The sequence below is a fragment of the Canis lupus genome, chromosome 7 (assembly GCF_048164855.1).
Source record: "Canis lupus baileyi chromosome 7, mCanLup2.hap1, whole genome shotgun sequence".
NCBI lineage: Eukaryota > Metazoa > Chordata > Mammalia > Carnivora > Canidae > Canis > Canis lupus.
The window spans coordinates 6990985-7008619 of record NC_132844.1 but is presented as its reverse complement, the minus strand read 5'-3'; the positions used below and the strand labels follow the sequence as shown (position 1 = coordinate 7008619).

The 17635-nt window shown below is 43.9% G+C and overlaps 1 protein-coding gene across 4 annotated transcripts in view; it reads left to right on the top strand.

The window, feature by feature from the left end:
• Window positions 1-16600, top strand: part of AFG1L (AFG1 like ATPase) — a 202865-nt gene extending 186265 nt beyond the window's left edge. Inside the window, exons 11-14 of one of the 4 annotated variants that reach the window (XR_012033744.1) lie at window positions 9779-9919; window positions 13200-13313; window positions 15575-15860; window positions 16302-16600. Coding sequence is in view for 2 of the 4 variants with exons in the window: in XM_072831861.1 (XP_072687962.1) it covers window positions 9779-9919; window positions 13200-13313; window positions 15575-15703 (384 nt within the window). In the remaining 2 variants the exon portion in view is untranslated. Of the gene's footprint in view, window positions 1-9778; window positions 9920-13199; window positions 13314-15574 lie in introns of those variants that run through there. The other 3 variants (XM_072831861.1, XM_072831862.1, XR_012033745.1) reach the window with 3 other exon arrangements.
• Window positions 16601-17635: the final 1035 nt, after the last annotated feature.

The window sequence follows — 17635 nt, the reverse complement described above, 5'->3', positions numbered from 1 at the left end:
CCAAATGAACTGGAAGTACTCCTTAGGAATAAACCCAGCACAGTGCTTTCCATATAGCAGCACTTAGTCTGATTTGATGTGGTCTGTGTTTTATGAAAGTTGTCAGTTCTAGAATCTCCAGAATTTGATATCTCCACAATTCAGAGACTTCTCACATACACAAAGCTAGTCAAGTCAGGGTGAGAAAAGAGTGCAATTGCCTCTGGTTTGCCACTTTAATTTTTTTGTTGAGTCATTGTTTCTACAAACTCTTAAAAAATATGACACACACACACCCATCAAAAGAGTACTGTATTAACCATTATTATTTGGCCATTGAGGGACAGAGAGTTTAATAAAGATCTGGTAGTTTTGGATAGAACTAGCCTCCTGCCCTTGAGACTCTGTAAGTCAAGCAGTAAAACTTTTCTTCAGCACACCAGAGAACACCTTCTGAAGCAGAATGTATAAGAGATGGTAGTATTTTCTGGAATGGTGAGATATTTCCCAGTTGGATGTTATGGACTTCATATTACTGAGATTTCTCATAGCAAGGGGCCATATTGCCATCTTGAGAAATTATGTACTCTACAAATACACACATTTCAGTGCTTTTTCTAATTATTATCTTTAATGATTTGGTGCACATAGTTGTTTTAAGAAATTCATGTGGTATTTTTAGTTTGTTTTGCAAAGGACACATTTATCCTAATTCCGTTAAGTTGTTTTTTTTTTTTCCTATTAAAAAGTACTTTTCTTTAAGATATGAGGTATTGTCATTTCAGTATACACAAAGCAAGATGCCACACATACTTGTTTAACGAGGAGCTATCAGGGTAGCACTACAAGGAATTTATAAAGAGGCGTCTATAGAGATAAAGAGTAACCCTTAGGACAATATAATCTAGACAGCGCTTGAAATAATAATCATCCTACTTGAGCTAAAATAATGGTGGCAGAACAAGCATTAGCCAGGCAGAGAAAAAAGAAACTCAAGCTGACAGCTCATTCGTGTGTGCTGAAGTGGATCAACCGCTCCTCGCAGGGCAGAAGGCAGCCCGGTGGTAAGGCTCGTGCATTTCACACTGGTGTGGCTTTGAGAAAATCCCCACTCTCAGCACCAGGGTCAAACCAAAGCGGACAGCTGTGCCGGTTCTCATACAGGAGAAAGAAGCCAGCAGACAAGCTCTTTATTCCTCAAAGTTTGTTAGAGAACTACATATAATCCAGCTGTATACTCCCGGTAATTAAGGAAAACAAATGCTCTTTGCAAACTCATTATAGATTTAAAGTTCTTTAAGTTTTCATCAGGTTTCCACAGAAACAAAGAGTTTGAAACAATAGTCGAGAATGCACAAACCATCCCATAAGTGGATTTTAATTGTTTCTGTTTAGAAAATTATTCAGATAACCAGCCACATCAAAGACTATTAAACTTTTTAATTGCTCAGGTAGAGAGATGGAGAATGTCATCATTATCTATCATAAGAAGAATCTGCATTAGATAATGCTACTTGAATTCTGAGCTAGAATAACGTACTCAAGGATGCTACCAACTGAAGTGGCATTCAGTACTCGAAAATAATCATATGCGTTAATTATTCATAGGACACAATGCATGAATTTACAATACTAATTACGGTTTTAGAAGGTGTCTTATGCTATGGTTTACTTACGGAAGAAGATCAACTAATGCAAACAAAAGTATAGATACTTGGCAACTGCTGTAGCTATCTTGTGCATGCAATTTAGTGGTATGATAGGTCCTGAGAGTGGAGAAACATATCTTTGTGTTTTGCCAAGTTCTTGTAAGATTTAGTTACAAAACTTGGATTTATTAAGCATTCAGGAGTTATCACTGATTCTGAAGAAGACTTGGCGATAATGCGTTCGCTGGTTCACTAGTCTTGTATTGGACAAGATCTTGTTCCCTGGTCTGTTGGGTGCTACGGACACTAAGGTGGACAAGAGAGTGCTGACCTTTCTGGAACTCCCGGTCTCCTACAGTAGAGCGAAGTCCAGCCCAGTTTGAAGAGTTAGGGAGACTCCATGGGAGTCTTAATGGGAGATATGGAAAGTCACAATCCAAAGAGTATGGCTGAGGAGGCAAGAACAATTGGAGCCATTACTGTGATCAGGCAACCTCACACAGGCATTCTTCATTTCTCCAAAAATATTTTAAATGGGTTTAAAATGACCATTTTATTTAAGAAAAATTTTAACTTAATGTACTCGGATGCCCCAAGCACATTTAAATACTGAATACTAGGGATCCCTGGGTGGCGCAGCGGTTTGGCGCCTGCCTTTGGCCCAGGGCGTGATCCTGGAGACCCGGGATCGAATCCCACGTCGGGCTCCCGGTGCATGGAGCCTCCTTCTCCCTCTGCCTCTCTCTCTCACTGTGTGCCTATCATAAATAAAAAATAAAAATTAAATAAATAAATAAATACTGAATACTAATACATACATACATACATACTGAATACTAAGGAAAGGGCATCAGTAGTCCTGTGGCAACATACCATTTGTGTGGCACACAAGGCTAGATAAGACAATTTGTCAGCATCTACATGTTTTGATGAAAACTTTTTCTAAATTTTTATAATATAATCAGAGAAAAATTTACAAAGATATTTTAAATATATCAAATACTAAATTTGAACAAAACTTTTAAATAAAATCTTTTCAAATTTGTTTTTTTTTTTTAAAGATTTATTTATTCATTCAGAGAGAGTGAAGAGAGAGGCAGAGACACAGGTGGAGGGAGAAGCAGGCTCCATGCGGGAAGCCCGATATGGGACTCGATCCGGGGTCTCCAGGATCACACTCCAGGCTGCAGGCGGCGCTAAACCGCTGCGCCACCGGGGCTGCCCAATCTTTTCAAATTTGTAATGAGAAAAGTTGGCTCCATGAACATAACTTAAAAAATCAGCTTTGATTTGAAATGACTTAGTTCCTGATTAAAAATCTAATTTTTAATGATAATCTGAAGAAAACTTGAAATTTTTAATAGCTACCATCTTGTGTGAACAAGAATCCTTATTCACGTAGGAAATGTTAGAAAATTTTTCCCTTCCATTCATGGGGGACTCTGTTAGTAATTTGTGCCAGCCTTGTCATTAGGACAATGAGGGAAGATGGATGAAATAAGAATTAGGCGAACTGCCGAAACAACCCCAAATCTCAGAGGCTTACCAAATAAACGTGTGTTTCTTGCTCACATCACCATCTGGTGTAGGCTGACCAGGTCACTGTCCATGTGCTCCTTCACAGAAGCAGGCTCTGTCCCCCTTGTGCTTCCACCCTCCAAGTCCTCCGGACCCTTCTGTTCACCCTGAAGATGCGTAAAGGATGTGAGGATTCTGTGGGCCAAATCGAGAAGCCATGATCACTTTCTTTCACATTCCACTGGCCTGAACCTGATCACATGGCCACACCTAAATGCAAGAGAGTCTGGGGAACATGGTCTAGTTGAGGGCTAGCCCAGGATGGGGACCCAGTAGACTATCCCCAGCTTGGACAGAACCTCAAAGGACTGCATGCTAGAAGTAAGCATGAACCAGAAGTCAACCAGCCCTCTCATGGACTTTGCTCAGATTCAGTGAGCTGAATAACTTAGAGTACTTCAAGCCTTGAACTTGGATTTTTTATTCTACAAGTATTTCTTTTCAGAGATAAAATCTAATACACAAAGATAACCAAACATACGAGGACACGAGACACCATGGTGGTGAACAAACAAAAAGAATAAATAATAAAATCAGGAACTCCAGATATTTGGAATTATGAGTCCGTATTTTAAACAAGCTCACATATTCAAAGAGGTTTTTGTTTGTTTGTTTGTTTTTTAAGCAAGGCTTGGAAATATAAGTGTAGGGATCCAGAGACTATAAAAAGAGACATACCGGCTTTGGGAAAGAATCGATAAAAAATTCTAGACCTGTGGGCAGCCCAGGTGGCCCAGTGTTTTAGCGCCGGCTTCAGCCCAGGGCGTGATCCTGGAGACCCGGGATCGAGTCCCACATTGGGCTCCCTGCATGGAGCCTGCTTCTCCCTCTGCCTGTGTCTCTGCCTCTCTCTCTCTCTCTCTCTGTGTGTGTGTCTCTCATGAATAAATAAATAAAACATTAAAAAATTCTAGACCTGCAAAGCACAATAACCAAAATAACTCACTGGATGGGTTTAAGAGTAGACCAATTACAGCCAAGGAGAAATACAGTGGACTAGAACGTAGGTCAGAGGAAACTGTCTACAATGAATCGTGAAGAAGTGAAAAAAGGAAAATACAAAAATAAAAGATAAAAGTGAGAGAGAATATGAAGTTTACTATAGGTTCCCTTCGAGGACCAGAAGAAGAGAGACCCAGCATGGAGCAGAGGGCAGTGTACACGTACAGATGGACTGGGTACTACTGTCTGGCATTGATTCGTGGTGAAGAGGGATACTGAGAGCACACTAATCATCAAGCTTGCATGGAGGAAATTGCTCAAGTTAAGACATGATCTAAATGGGAGTATTTCAACCTGGGCTGTGACGTGGGTTTTGACGTCACTAGGCCTTCGCTCTGGGGAACTCTGGTGCTTGTCTGCAAGAGCTAACTTTGAACTATCGGGAGATGCTACCATTTACCCCACCCCCAGTCTCTCTAGCTACCCTAGGGTGAAGAAGCGTTAGTTGAAAGTAACTATCTAACTAAAGTCCAGTCTTACCCCAAATATGAAATCCTTTATGCTTTTGTCAGACTGTAAAGGAGAAAATATATGTTCAGCCTTGTGTTTTATTTTCTTCTTAAATGTCCCTGAGAAAATTCTACAGATTAAGAACACCTTGGGGGAAGAAACTGTCCGTGACAAAACTCATGTTATGAGTGATAAGATGCTCATTATAAAAATGACATCCCCCCCCCCCCGCCAAAAAAAAGCATTATTGTTTTTGCTGTTTAAAAGTAATACAAGTTCAGAGAGCAGGGGGCGGGGTGGGGGAAGAGAATCAAAAAGTATAACAAAAAAAAATCATCTTTTATACTCCACCCAAAGAGGACTGCTGTTAACATTTTGGTCTATATATTCCTAGACTTGTTCTACATACATGCTAGGATATACAACAGAGGCTTGCGCCAGCTAAGGAAGAGTGGGATTTTTTTTATCTTGTAGGTAGTTTAGTTGTTTTGGAGACAATGGGTATAAAAGAAGGAGCAAGCCGGCTTCTCCGGCTATATTGTGTTTTATTCATTATTCATTCACTAATTCATTCAGTAAATATCAAGCACTTCCAATGTGCTGGGGTAGGGGCCGTTCATTCTGTGGGCCCGGGGCCTTCTACCACTCAGGGTGCTAAGTAACCAAAAAAGTGAGAGGGACAGGCCCGAGACACTAATTTTGTCATCTATAAATATGACTTCATGGAGGGCCAAGGTGTCTGGCTGGCAGATGTTTCAGTGGCCCAGAGACAGCAGGAAGGACCAAAGGAAGTGGCTTCTACCTCCTGAGTACAAAGGCAGAAGCAGACTGGAGTCGGTTAAACTATTTGCTTGTTTAGGTGGCCTAGGCTCGTGAGCCCAGAAAGTGGTTATTGGATGGTTAATAAAAGAATAGCTACTGTGCATTAAGTATCTGACCGTTGTATGCCAGAGGGGTACGATGCATATATCATTTCTTTTTTTTTTTTTTTTTTGCATGTATCATTTCATCTGCTTTTCACACAAACTCTGTAAATAACATTTCTTGAGCACTTAATGTGACAGCCACTCTCGTAAGATTTTACATGCGGTCAATATAGCGAAGCCTCAGGACAAACCTGAGACCTGTCCTGCCGTGATCCCCATTCACAGATGTGGAAATGGAGGTTCAGAGAGATTGCTCAAGGTCACATGACTTGAAGTGACAGACCGATGATTCCAAAGTGTCTAACATTTTTAAAATAGCGTTTTTGAGTAATAAGAAAACCCCCAATCTCTCACCCAAACCAATCCTGAAAGTTTGTCACTTCCTGGATACTTCAACATCAAAGTCAGTATAAGAAAACACTGGTTAGATACCTACTAAAAACTTCGTATTTAATATTAATCTTATTGGAGCTGGTTTCCTTGGAGAAAAGACATCCTTCTTCAATTAATACATTTCATTCTGTCTTTTTTTTTTAAAGATTTATTTATTCTGGGGGGAAAGAGGGAAAGGAAGAGTCTTAAGCCGACTCCTTCCTGAGCATGGAGCCCAAGGAGGGCCTCGATCTCACCACCTTGAGATCACTACTGAGCTGACACCCAGAGTCGAATGCTTAACTGACTGTGCCACCCAGGCACCTCCATTCTTACATTTTTAAAGAAAACAGTAATGTGGTGACCTCTTTTGTGGCCTGCACTGAGATTTCTTTAGCAAAGAATAACACTTCCTTTTTTAAAAAAAATTTTTTAAAGATTTTATTTATTCATGAGAGACACAGAGAGAGAGCGAGAGAGAGGCAGAGACACAGGCAAGAGGGAGAAGCAGGCTCCACGCAGGGAGCCCGACATGGGACTCGATCCCAGGACTCCAGCATCATGCCCTGGGCCGAAGGCGGCACTAAACCGCTGGGCCACCCAGGCTGCCCATGAATAACACTTCCTAGTATTAATGATCTTTCTATGTGTGTGTGTGTGTGTGTGTGTGTGTGGTGGTGGTGGTGGTGGTGGTGGTAAAATAATACATAGTGTAAAATTTGCCCTTTTAACCATTTTTAAGCGCACAGTTCAGTGGCATTAAGTACGTTCACATCGTTGTGCAGCCATCACCACTGCCCATTTCCAGAACTCTCCTCATCCCCAACGGAAACTCAGTATCTATTAAAAAACAGCAACCCCTCATTGCCCCCCATCACCATTGTTTTTAAAGGAGATAGACAACTATATAAAGCTTAATTTTCTTTACGTGAATGAGCACATAATTGTTTTAGGGATGCGAGGGAAGGGGATACTTGCTAATATAACGGCAAATGCAGAACCTACTGACAAAGGTATATAATTTGTAAAAATAGCTGAGTGAGCAGAATCCTGATTTTCAGTTGCCCTAGGCACTTCAGGGCTCTCCTGATGATGATTTTCCTTGGGCATGTAGTTATACTGATAGAAATCACAGCCGTGCATAAAGAACGAGTTTAATTATACATAACTACATACCTAAGATGAGCTCGTACATTTTTTTTTTACATATACTTTCCGATTTGCAAAGATGAGACACTACATTCTAACTGATCTCAAAAAAGCAGCGTGTGTCCCCCTCAGAGCCCCAGTGTGTCTCGTGGGAGGAGCTTCGCATTCTCACTCCGAGAGGCCTGTCCTGCTCCTGTGGCCCCCGCGGTCCCTGCTGTGACCCTGAGGACTCGCAGATGCGCCAGGACCCATCGAGGGTTCGAGGGTTCGAGATATAGCCAGGGGTGGAGCAAAACTAACCCGCGCGACTGAGAGTGACACTTCGCGTCCCCAGCTCGTCCGAGCTGAGCCCGATCATTGGAAATAATGGACGTGAAAAGCGGCCAGAGTGACCCGAGCGCCCGTGGGTGCCCCAGGCACTGTGCTGGGTGCTTTGCACATGTCGTTTCGCGTATCGCTTCACAGTCCTGTGAGCTAGGAACCAGCCCCCCATTGCATAGAGGGAAAACCTAGGGAAGAGAAAGGTGCTGGGGCTTCCCGAAGGGGCACCGTTAATAGGCCACAGGCCCAGGAGCGACTCCGGGTGTAGGAGGCCTGGCAGCGGGCTCCCTCCTAGCCCAGGGCTGAACAGGCCGGTGCCCCGTGTGGCCCAGCGCGTCGGGAGCCTCCGCTGAGGCCGGGCTCTGGGCCTGGAGGAGAGGCTGCCCCGCCAGGGAAGGGAAATGGGAAAGGCAAGGGTCCGCCTCCCCATTTGTTACCTGGTTGGTGAGAGGACGTGGGGGAGGGACATCTTGGAGCGGACTTCCCGAGGAGGAGGAGCCCGTCATCCCTTGGCCCCCTTGGCCCCCTTGGCCCAGGCTCTGCTGCTGCTGCATCCTCCGCAGGGCTGCGCCCCTCGAGGGAGCCACTTGCCCAGAGCGTCACTCTCTGACTTACCCGCCCCCCCAGCTCCGTGAGAAGCCTCTTTCCCCGAGTGTGACTGGTGTGAGGTGGTGGTTGGGAGGGCGTAGGCGTAAATAGATGGGCTCTGCCGTGGGGATGGCCTCTCCCCTCTCACAAGTCCCCAGTTCCCCCAGGAGCATAGCCGTAGCTGCATTTCTGGAAGAACAAGTTGCGATGCAAGTGGCTCCCCACGTGTCGACCTTTCTGGACAGTGTTGATGGGTTCTGCTAGAAATCGAGGTGGCTCAGCTGCCTGTGTCCCAGGGATGGGTCCTGGTGCCCAGGAGCTTCCAGAGGCACGTCAGGGTAGCTCCTGGCCCACCGGGCCCTGGTCTCGCCCACACTCCAGCGGGGCCAGAAACACTCATCCACACGCAACTTCAGATGAAGAGAGGTTAACGCTTCCTGGGACTGTTCCTAACCCCAGAGACTGTGTTTACAGGCAGTTTTCATAATTTTCATGAGTTTAAGCTCATGTTGCAAGAACAGGTGCCTTTGCATCGTAGGTGGGGCCTGTGTGGATAATCTTGTGAACCCCGAGCGCTGTACCCTCCTCACGTCAGGAGGGAGCGTGCTGCACCCAGTTACGCTCCAGGTCTCTGCCTCTGCTCACGAACCCCTCCTACAGCAGTATTTCCCGCAGAAGTTAGCAGCGTTCACTGCATTGCACCTGAACAGCTGTACTTCCAATTAAGTGAGAAATATTTTCTGATTGTTTCATACTGACACATAGTCTTTGTTTCAAAATGATGACAGAGGAGTTGGCACGCTGTTAAAGATCGCTCCATCGAACAGTAGCCACAGTTTGTCGCTCCATAGGATTTGTTGGGACATGTTTTCATTTATGTCTTATGAATAAAATGGAAGACTGGGTTTAGGACAGGGACCTACAAGGCACCAGGTGAGGTGGCTTGAGATATTCTTTCACTTCCCACCACACTCTTGTCTTCTCTCTTGCCCCTTTTCTTTTTTTTCTTTTTTTTATAATAAATTTATTTTTTATTGGTGTTCAATTTGCCAACATACAGAATAACACCCAGTGCTCATCCCGTCAAGTGCCCCCCTCAGTGCCCGTCACCCATTCACCCCCACCCCCCGTCCTCCTCCCCTTCCACACCCCCTAGTTCTTTTCCCAGAGTCAGGAGTCTTTATGTTCTGTCTCCCTTTCTGATATTTCCCACACATTTCTTCTCCCTTCCCTTCTATTCCCTTTCACTATTATTTATATTCCCCAAATGAATGAGAACATACAATGTTTGTCCTTCTCCGATTGACTTATTTCACTCAGCATAATACCCCCCAGTTCCATCCACGTTGAAGCAAATGGTGGGTATTTGTCGTTTCTAATGGCTGAGGAATATTCCATTGTATACATAGACCACGTCTTCCTTATCCACTCATCTTTCGATGGACACCGAGGCTCCTTCCACAGTTGGGCTATTGTGGCCATTGCTGCTAGAAACATCGGTGTGCAGGTGTCCCGGCGTTTCATTGCATCTGTGTTTGGGGTAAATCCCCAACAGTCTCTTGCCCCTTTTCTACGTCACTGTTACAATTACAGCAGACACCGTCCTTAGCCTACAGTGACAACACTGCTCCGTTTGGTCAAGGTGCCCTCCCCCCCCAACCTACCACCTAGATCAGACTGTGATGAGAAAAAGAGGGATTTTCAAATTCAGGGCAACCAGAATTGGCTTTAGTCTTCTAGTCCTTATTTTCATTCTACTTACAGCCACTTGGAGCCAGTGACTATCTGGAACTGTCAAAGAATTTTGATACAGTATTTTTACGAAACATTCCACAATTTACGCTAGCAAAGAGGACACAAGCTCGGAGATTCATAACTCTCATTGACAACTTCTATGATTTCAAGGTAAGTCTGTAGTACATTTTCCCAAGACTAATCATTTTGGACTGTGGAGCTAGGTTGCCTGGAGTCCTGGTTTATTCTCTGTGCCTCAGTGTCCTCATCTACAAATTGAGGAAAATAGTATTTATTTCAGAGAATTATCGAGGGCAAACTATGCTAATCCATGAAAAGCACTTAAAGAGACGCCTGGCACAAGCCAAGTGCTGTATAAATAGTATCGGTAGTAGCAGGAAAAGTAGTAGTAGTGTAAGGCTTCCGTCAGAAGACACTGTGAGGTTAATGATGCCATCATTCACCTCGACATAGCATGTGCTCACTCCATGATGATGTACAACAGATGCTTATCTAGACTGAGTGCTCAGTAAATTCATGTGTTACATGAATAAATGATTGGACTGAAAAAAATAATGGTCGAACAAATGAGTGACTAGAGACCATCCTCAGTATTGGAGCTCTCTCTCCCTGTGACCCAGAAACCCTCGTGACTAGCATTGCCTCATCTTGTTTCTTTTAGCCATGTGTTTTCGCATGAGTTGCAGAGCCTGTGTCCGTTCCTCAGAGGCCGTACAGCCACTGAATAAAGAATGTGCCTTGGGGTCAGGCTGTCCGCCTTGAGGACCAGCTTAATCTCTTCGAGCTGTAGTTACCTTCTGTAGAAAAAAGAGGGGGTAATAATGGTAGTTATTCCATGTGGCTGTTGTAGGACTAAATGAGCACGTAAGGCCCTCAGAACGTTGTGTGGCATAGAGCCAGCTTTCCATGAAGGTGAGCCACAATTAATAGTATGTATCTGTAGGGCTCCTGGGTGGCTCAGTTGGTTGAGCATCAGACTCTTGGTTTTAGCTAAAGTCATGATCAGAGGTCCTGGGATCAGGCCCCATGTCAGGCTCCACGGTCAACAGAGAGTCTGCTTGAGATTCTCTCTCTCCCCCCCTCCAACCATGTGCGCCCACACATGCTCTCTCTCTCTCCCTCATAAATAAATGAATGAATGAATGAATAAATAAATAAATAAATTTTTACTATAGTATATATGGTAAAAGTATAAGTACAACCTCAAAATAGAGTTAAATATTATTTTACTGTTAGATATCATTCCCCCCCCTATTGTACAGGAATAGAGCAGTGATTCTAAAATTGAAGGGATTTTGCGGGGAGGGGGAAGTTACCAGAATCCACTGAGAAGAGGTGAGATTTTAACATTTCATTCGTTCATGCATTCAGCAGCCTTTCTCATGCCAAGTGCAGTGTTAAATGCTAGAAATTCAACGACAGGCAAAGCCAGATCTGGTGCCTGCCTTCATAGAATGTATAGTCTAGCGTCAGAGAAGCATTAATCAAGTATCCACAGAACTAAATGTAAGTCACCCCGGAGGGCTGATCTCTTGGAAGGATTGAGAGAGGAGAATGGCGCTGTGCGTGTATGGGGGAGAGTAGACCGATCTTTGTGGGGGGTGGGGGTGGATCTGGGGAAGTCCTGCTGAGGACCGCCTACATCAGAATCCTCTGGGCTACTTAAGATCCATGTTCCAGAGCCCACCCTACTCCCAGCCCAGTAAATGAACCCTAATCCTAAGGAGGTGGGTATGAAAACCTGCATATTCACAAAGCCCCCCAACTGCTTCTTAGAAGCGCTGAGAAGTGATGCCTAAATTCCAATGCTGGGGGGCCATTTGCAGCAAAGGCCCTGTGGCAGGCCTGAGCACAAAGGGCAGCTAGTTTGGCTCAGGAGCAGTGCTGAGAGGAGCCTGCCATAGTGAGTGACATCTAAATGTGCCACACACTCCCAGGGCGGCGGCATATGTACTCAGGGAGGCAGGAGAGGCAGGAAGTTGGGAACACCAGAGCTCAGGGATCAAGTCCTGTCACTTCCCAGATGCTGCTCTGAAATAACCGTGTGGGGTCCTGAATGAAGCCTGGAGGTGGCCCTCCATTTTTAGAGGGCTCATGCTTCAAGAAAAATGGTAGAGGGGCATTAGTAGGTGGTTCTTAGAGTAGGAGGTTTGGTAAACTCTGACTCGATTACATGGAATACCTTAAAGAAACCGATGGCCCCCATCTCCCCCTCCCTGGTCCTATTTCACCCCCACTGTCCCACTTCTTAGTTAATGGGAAAGAAGAGTTTTGTGGCCATACTATGGAATACCAGAACCTCTTTCCTAACATTTGCTTTAACTGGATCACACATTTCGCATTTATGTTCTTTTTTAAATTTTTTAAAAGATTTTATTCATTCATAGAGACAGAGAGAGAGAGACAGAGACACAGGCAGAAGGAGAAGCAGGCATCATACAGAGAGCCTGACGTGGGACTGGATCCAGGGCCTCCAGGATCACGCCCTGGGCTGCAGGTGGTGCTAAACCGCTGCGCCACTGGGGCTGCCCATATGTTCTTTTTTTTTTAAAGAACAGTTGAAATTCTTATTTCAGAAATTGGGAGCATTAAAACAGACATTATTCTAGAATGTATTCATGGAAATTTGTGAGATCAGGGTATTCCTATCTCAATAATGAAAAGTGTCATTTGTGATTAAAAAGAACGTACAAGAGGAGGTAGAAAGTGATCCGGATATGGAAAAACTAGTCCCAAATGTCGATACATTATTTTAAAGCATTGGCATAGTTGTTTAAATAACGATTTTTAAAGGGTAGCCGTGAATCCTGAAAACAAATTCAGGACTTATTAATATTAAAATTCATAATTTCACAAAAGCTGTTTCCAATGTATGATCACATATGTGCACTCACTCAGACACTTGCGTAATCAAGAAATATTAAGGTCAAGCTCAGTCTTTTGAAGACTGTCTTGGTAGGATGCTGATATAAAGGTAGGTTCTAGAAATTCAGGGTCTAATTAGCGTAGCGATGCCCTGAGCTTAGCAGTCACCTGTGCAGCGCATCCGGGGACCGTCTTCAGTGTGCACAGAGACAGGTGTACCTATCAACCCCTGGGTGTGATGGGAAGACTACTGGGCTTCGAAGTAGGGGACCAGAGCTGGTATCCAGGCCTAAGGGTACCCGATAAAACCTTAGCTCTCCCCTCTAGCTCCCTACTTTATAAGATGTTACAAGCTGTGTGGAAATATTCTGAAAAGGGCCCTGCAGTTTAAAAATATCACTTTAAAGAGACACAAAGTATTCGAAAAAATATGAACATCTTAAAAGCAAAAATCTAAGCTCCCTGTGATGACAAACAGAATATTTATTTTGTGAGAGATTTGTTCTGGCCTTTAACTTGCAAAATGTGCGGAGTAATGCTCTTTACTCATTTTCCTGTCTTTCAGGTGCGCGTCATTTGCTCTGCATCGACTCCTATAGCGAGCTTGTTTTTACATCAACATCATGACAGTGAGTTGGAGCATAGCAGAATACTGATGGATGATTTGGGGCTGAGCCAGGTAGGCAATATTAACATAATCTCTTTTTATTATAAAACAGCCTAATTGTTTTTGATTTTATACGTGGCTGCATTTTGAGGAAAAACACGGTGTATGTTTAACCATTGATTTGCTGTTTTCTTCTAAAGTCAATATAGTGGACTTTTGCTCAGCATCACGAAATGTAGAGAATATAGTCTTAGAGTGCAAGCAATCTTCGTGATCATTTTTTGCATATAAGGAAAACCAGAGAGGTGGACCAGTGGGCCCGTGGTCACACCGCTGACTAATGGGGGGCCAGAGCTGGACACCTGGGCACCTGTGTCTGGGCTCATTCTGCGACACCATGCTGGTTCTTCACGTCTACTGGATCTGCAGAGTGTAAAATACAGTATTCAAGTATGTGGGTTGGCTCTTCCAGGACCATGGAATGCTTGGCATAGCCCTTGGCTTAAAAAGAAATCCATTATTCATCCGCCAACCTCCATTCCATGAACATTTAAGGAGCACCCGTGGTGGGGGCTCTGGGGACACGCTACAGAGAACCAGCCCACACTGGCCCAGTTCTCCTGGAGCTTGGGGTCTGGTGATTTGCCACAGGCCAAACAGAAATGATTTTACATTTCCTTCTTAAGTAGAAACATTACAGGGCATATTTCTCAGGAGTTGATCTATTAGTTAAAATTTTACAGCTGGGCAGCCCCAGTGGCGCAGCGGTTTGGTGCCGCCTGCAGCCTGGGGTGTGATCCTGGAGGCCTGGGATCGAGTCCCACATCGGGCTCCCTGCGTGGAGCCTGCTTCTCCCTCTGCCTGTGTCTCTGCCTCTCTCTCTGTGTCTATGAATAAATAAATAAAATCTTTAAAAAAATAAAATAAAATAAAATAAAATTTTACAGCTATCCGTAAACACCTCCAGAGTGAGCGGAGCCCCATTCTTCCAACCCCAAAAGCGAAAGGCCATTTGAAATGAGGAAACAGTACCTTACTGACCCGAGGAGAAATTCTGCATCCTTAGGAGTTTGGAGGAAATGAGGCTTATAAGTCATTAAAAGGTGAACATGCAGGGCAGCCCCCGTGGCCCAGCGGTTTAGCGCCACCTTCAGTCCAGGGTGCGATCCCGAGACTCCCCACGTCGGGCTCCCTGCAGGGAGCCAGCTTCTCCCTCTGCCTGTGTCTCTGCCTCTCTCTCTCTCTCTCTCATGAGTAAATAAATAAAATATTTTTTTTAAAAAGGGTGACTGTTCAAAACATGACTGCCTAACTGTATGTGTAGAAATAAAGAGTTGCTTATGAACCATATGCTGGGACCCTTCAAAATCGTGGTTTCTCCAGGAGCAATACGTATATCCAAGTAATGTCTTCTGCCATTTGAAAGAATGTACTTGAGGGGCTCTATCAAGCCAGTTTCTAAAGTTCCTTAAATCACTGGCTCTTCCATTTTTCTCCCTAGGATCAGGGTTCAGATATAGGGCCAAGCCAGCTCAGCATGTGGGACTAGTGATGTAAGAAGAAATGAGAGCTTGTGGCGGCAGGGCCATGCGGTCTTGCAGTGGGTCAGCCAGTGATGCACGGACTAAGGAGTCCAGAAGTCTTCTCTGAAGTGTGGTACAGATCCCTAAGGAAAGAGACAGAATTTCTCTTTCTCACTTACTGGCCACAAGCCCACGTTGGTATCACCAGTGCCAGGCTGTTTGCCCGCCTCACAGAGGGATCCCCAAACTTAACTCTGGTTGGCAGGATCAAGACCAAAAAGGCAGCCCTGCCTTCCCAAGTAGGCTCGTTGGCCAAACCTCTGGGCCTCCTGTTGGGAATGCGGGCCTGCCTCCGGCTTCCTCACTCGCCAGAGCTACTGTGTTTCGGTGTTAACTTATTTCTGCTGGGCCTTTTTTGGAGAAAGAATTCTTTTTCGGTCTGACATGTCTTTACCTCAGGTTTTGCAGAAAATTTTCATCACGTAACAGCTTTCGTCCTGCAAACATTTTCATATTTGGATTTTGGGGTATTGTTTCAGCTTTCATCATTCTTCTCATGTTGTCCCTGTTGTTTTCTCCCTGGTAATTTGTTCCGTTTATGGAATATTGGTTTAAATTAAGTTGATTCTGCAGTCTAATTTAGGAGCCCATATATGAAAAAAATGTATAGAACATTTTATAATCTAAACCTAAAAAGAGAAACCTAAAAAGTTGTTTTAAACCTGTCCTTAGTTCTATAAATGGTGATTTGTGGTAGTTTTAATTGGTGCTGGGTTGTTTTTTTGTTTTGTGTTGTGTTTCGGTAACCAGGACTCAGCAGAAGGACTCTCTATGTTTACTGGAGAAGAGGAAATCTTCGCATTTCAGCGCACGCTTTCCCGACTCACAGAAATGCAGACTGAGCAGTACTGGAATGAGGGGGACAGAAGCAAGAAGTAACCATCGCTTTTGCTTGATTAAAACTCTGGACAAATGATTACGGCAGGGAGAACTCTTTATTATGGGACTTGAAGGAATCATTTTTCTCATAATTAATTATGCACTTTGTGCTCTGGACCATTTTATCTAAAATTGCTGTCAAAGATGGAGTGGATTAGTAAGTTAAAACCATTTTTATAGGTTTACTTTTTGCCTATTTATTTGATTTTATTTCTGCACCACAAAATTAAAGTCATCACTCAAAGATTAATGTAGGACCAGACATTTTGGCTTCAGATAAGCCACCTGAAACACACACACACACACACACACATACACACACACACACACACACAGTTAAATGCAATGTCGTTCTGAACATCTCTGAGCTTTGGCTACATGTTGATACAAACACATCTTTTATGAGAGGGAGAAAAAACCTTACATTTCAATACAAAGCAAAGCAACTTTCCGATTTTAGTATATACTAAAGAGAACAACAACATTTTAGGACACGGGCTTACACGTGTGATTTGGGGGGGCCATAAATCCTACTAAATCTCGTAGGCCTTATGACAGCATAGAATAAGGAGCAAGGGTGTCAAATTCTAATTGACAGGCAGATCCTGCAATTCTGAGGGCCAGTAGGAGGACAGATACCAGGAAGATGGGCCAGTGAGAGAGTGTCAGGAGGGGACAGAGTCCTGGACACCGAGCAGCGCAGCGGAGTGAACTCTGCTTCACCTGAGGCCAGCAGGACCCCAGTAGACAGGCGGCTCCTTCCCACCGCTCCTGCATTTGCTCCGGCTCCAGAATGACACTCCCCACCCTTGCCTCTGCTTCTGTGATGAGATGGACTTAATAGTAAATAGGGAAGAACACTTGATGAACCTTAAATAAAATCTGACTTGTCCTTCATTGAGGTCATTCCTTGATTCGTTCAAGTACATCCTGACTTGGCTTTTATCACAGAAGGGATCTTAGTTGAGGCTGTTATGTGAGTCTGAAGCCCTCTTCAAGAAGAAAAAGACAAAAGGAAAAATGTGAAATCTACCAAATATCGCAAAAATCAGATATTTTTTTTGGGGGGGGGGTAGGCACAGCCCAAATAAAATGGTTACAGTTGTCAACACAGGTAAGCTCTTTGAATCTGTTTAATTTATAAATTAATAATCTACCCACATTAGTCTGTTTTAGACACTAACCCAAGTCAAGCAGATAGATGGATAGGGTACCTGAGTATAGAGAAAAGTTTAAATCATGGCATCTGAAAATTAAATGTGGGTTTAAAAGCCTTGAAATTTCCTAAAATTGAAATACAGTTGACACAATATTACTTTAGTTTCAAGTGTACAGCGTCACTCAACAGTCTGTACGTTATGCCGTGTTCACCACAGGTGTAGCTGCCATCTGTCCCCACAAGCAGTGTTGCAGTATCACTGACTGTATCCCCGGTGCTGTGTCTCTTATTCCTGTGACTTGTACGTTTCCATAACTGGAAGCTTGTATCTCCCACTCCCCTTCACCCATTCCACCCATCCCCTCTCCCCTGGCAGCCATCAGTTTGTTCTCTATATTTATGGATTTGTTTCTGCTTTTTGGGGTTTTTTAGTCTGTTTTTTAAGATTCCACATGTAAGTGAAATCGCATGGTTTTATTTTTTTTCCCTCTGTCTGACTTATTTCACTAGCATAATACCCTCCAGGTTCATCCATGTTGCTGCAAATGACAAGACCTCATCCCCTTTTATGGCTGAGTATAAAAGTATCTTTATTGAAGTGAAACAAAAAAGAGTTCAAAAGAGATCTATTGCTAGACATTTACATGAGCTCAGGTAAAGAATTGATCCTGGAGAGTTCTAGAATTGTCCCTGTTTATAGAAAAGGAACCAAGGCTTAGAAAAGAAAGCAGCTGGACCTAAGATTCACAACTACAAAACTCACTATACCTCAC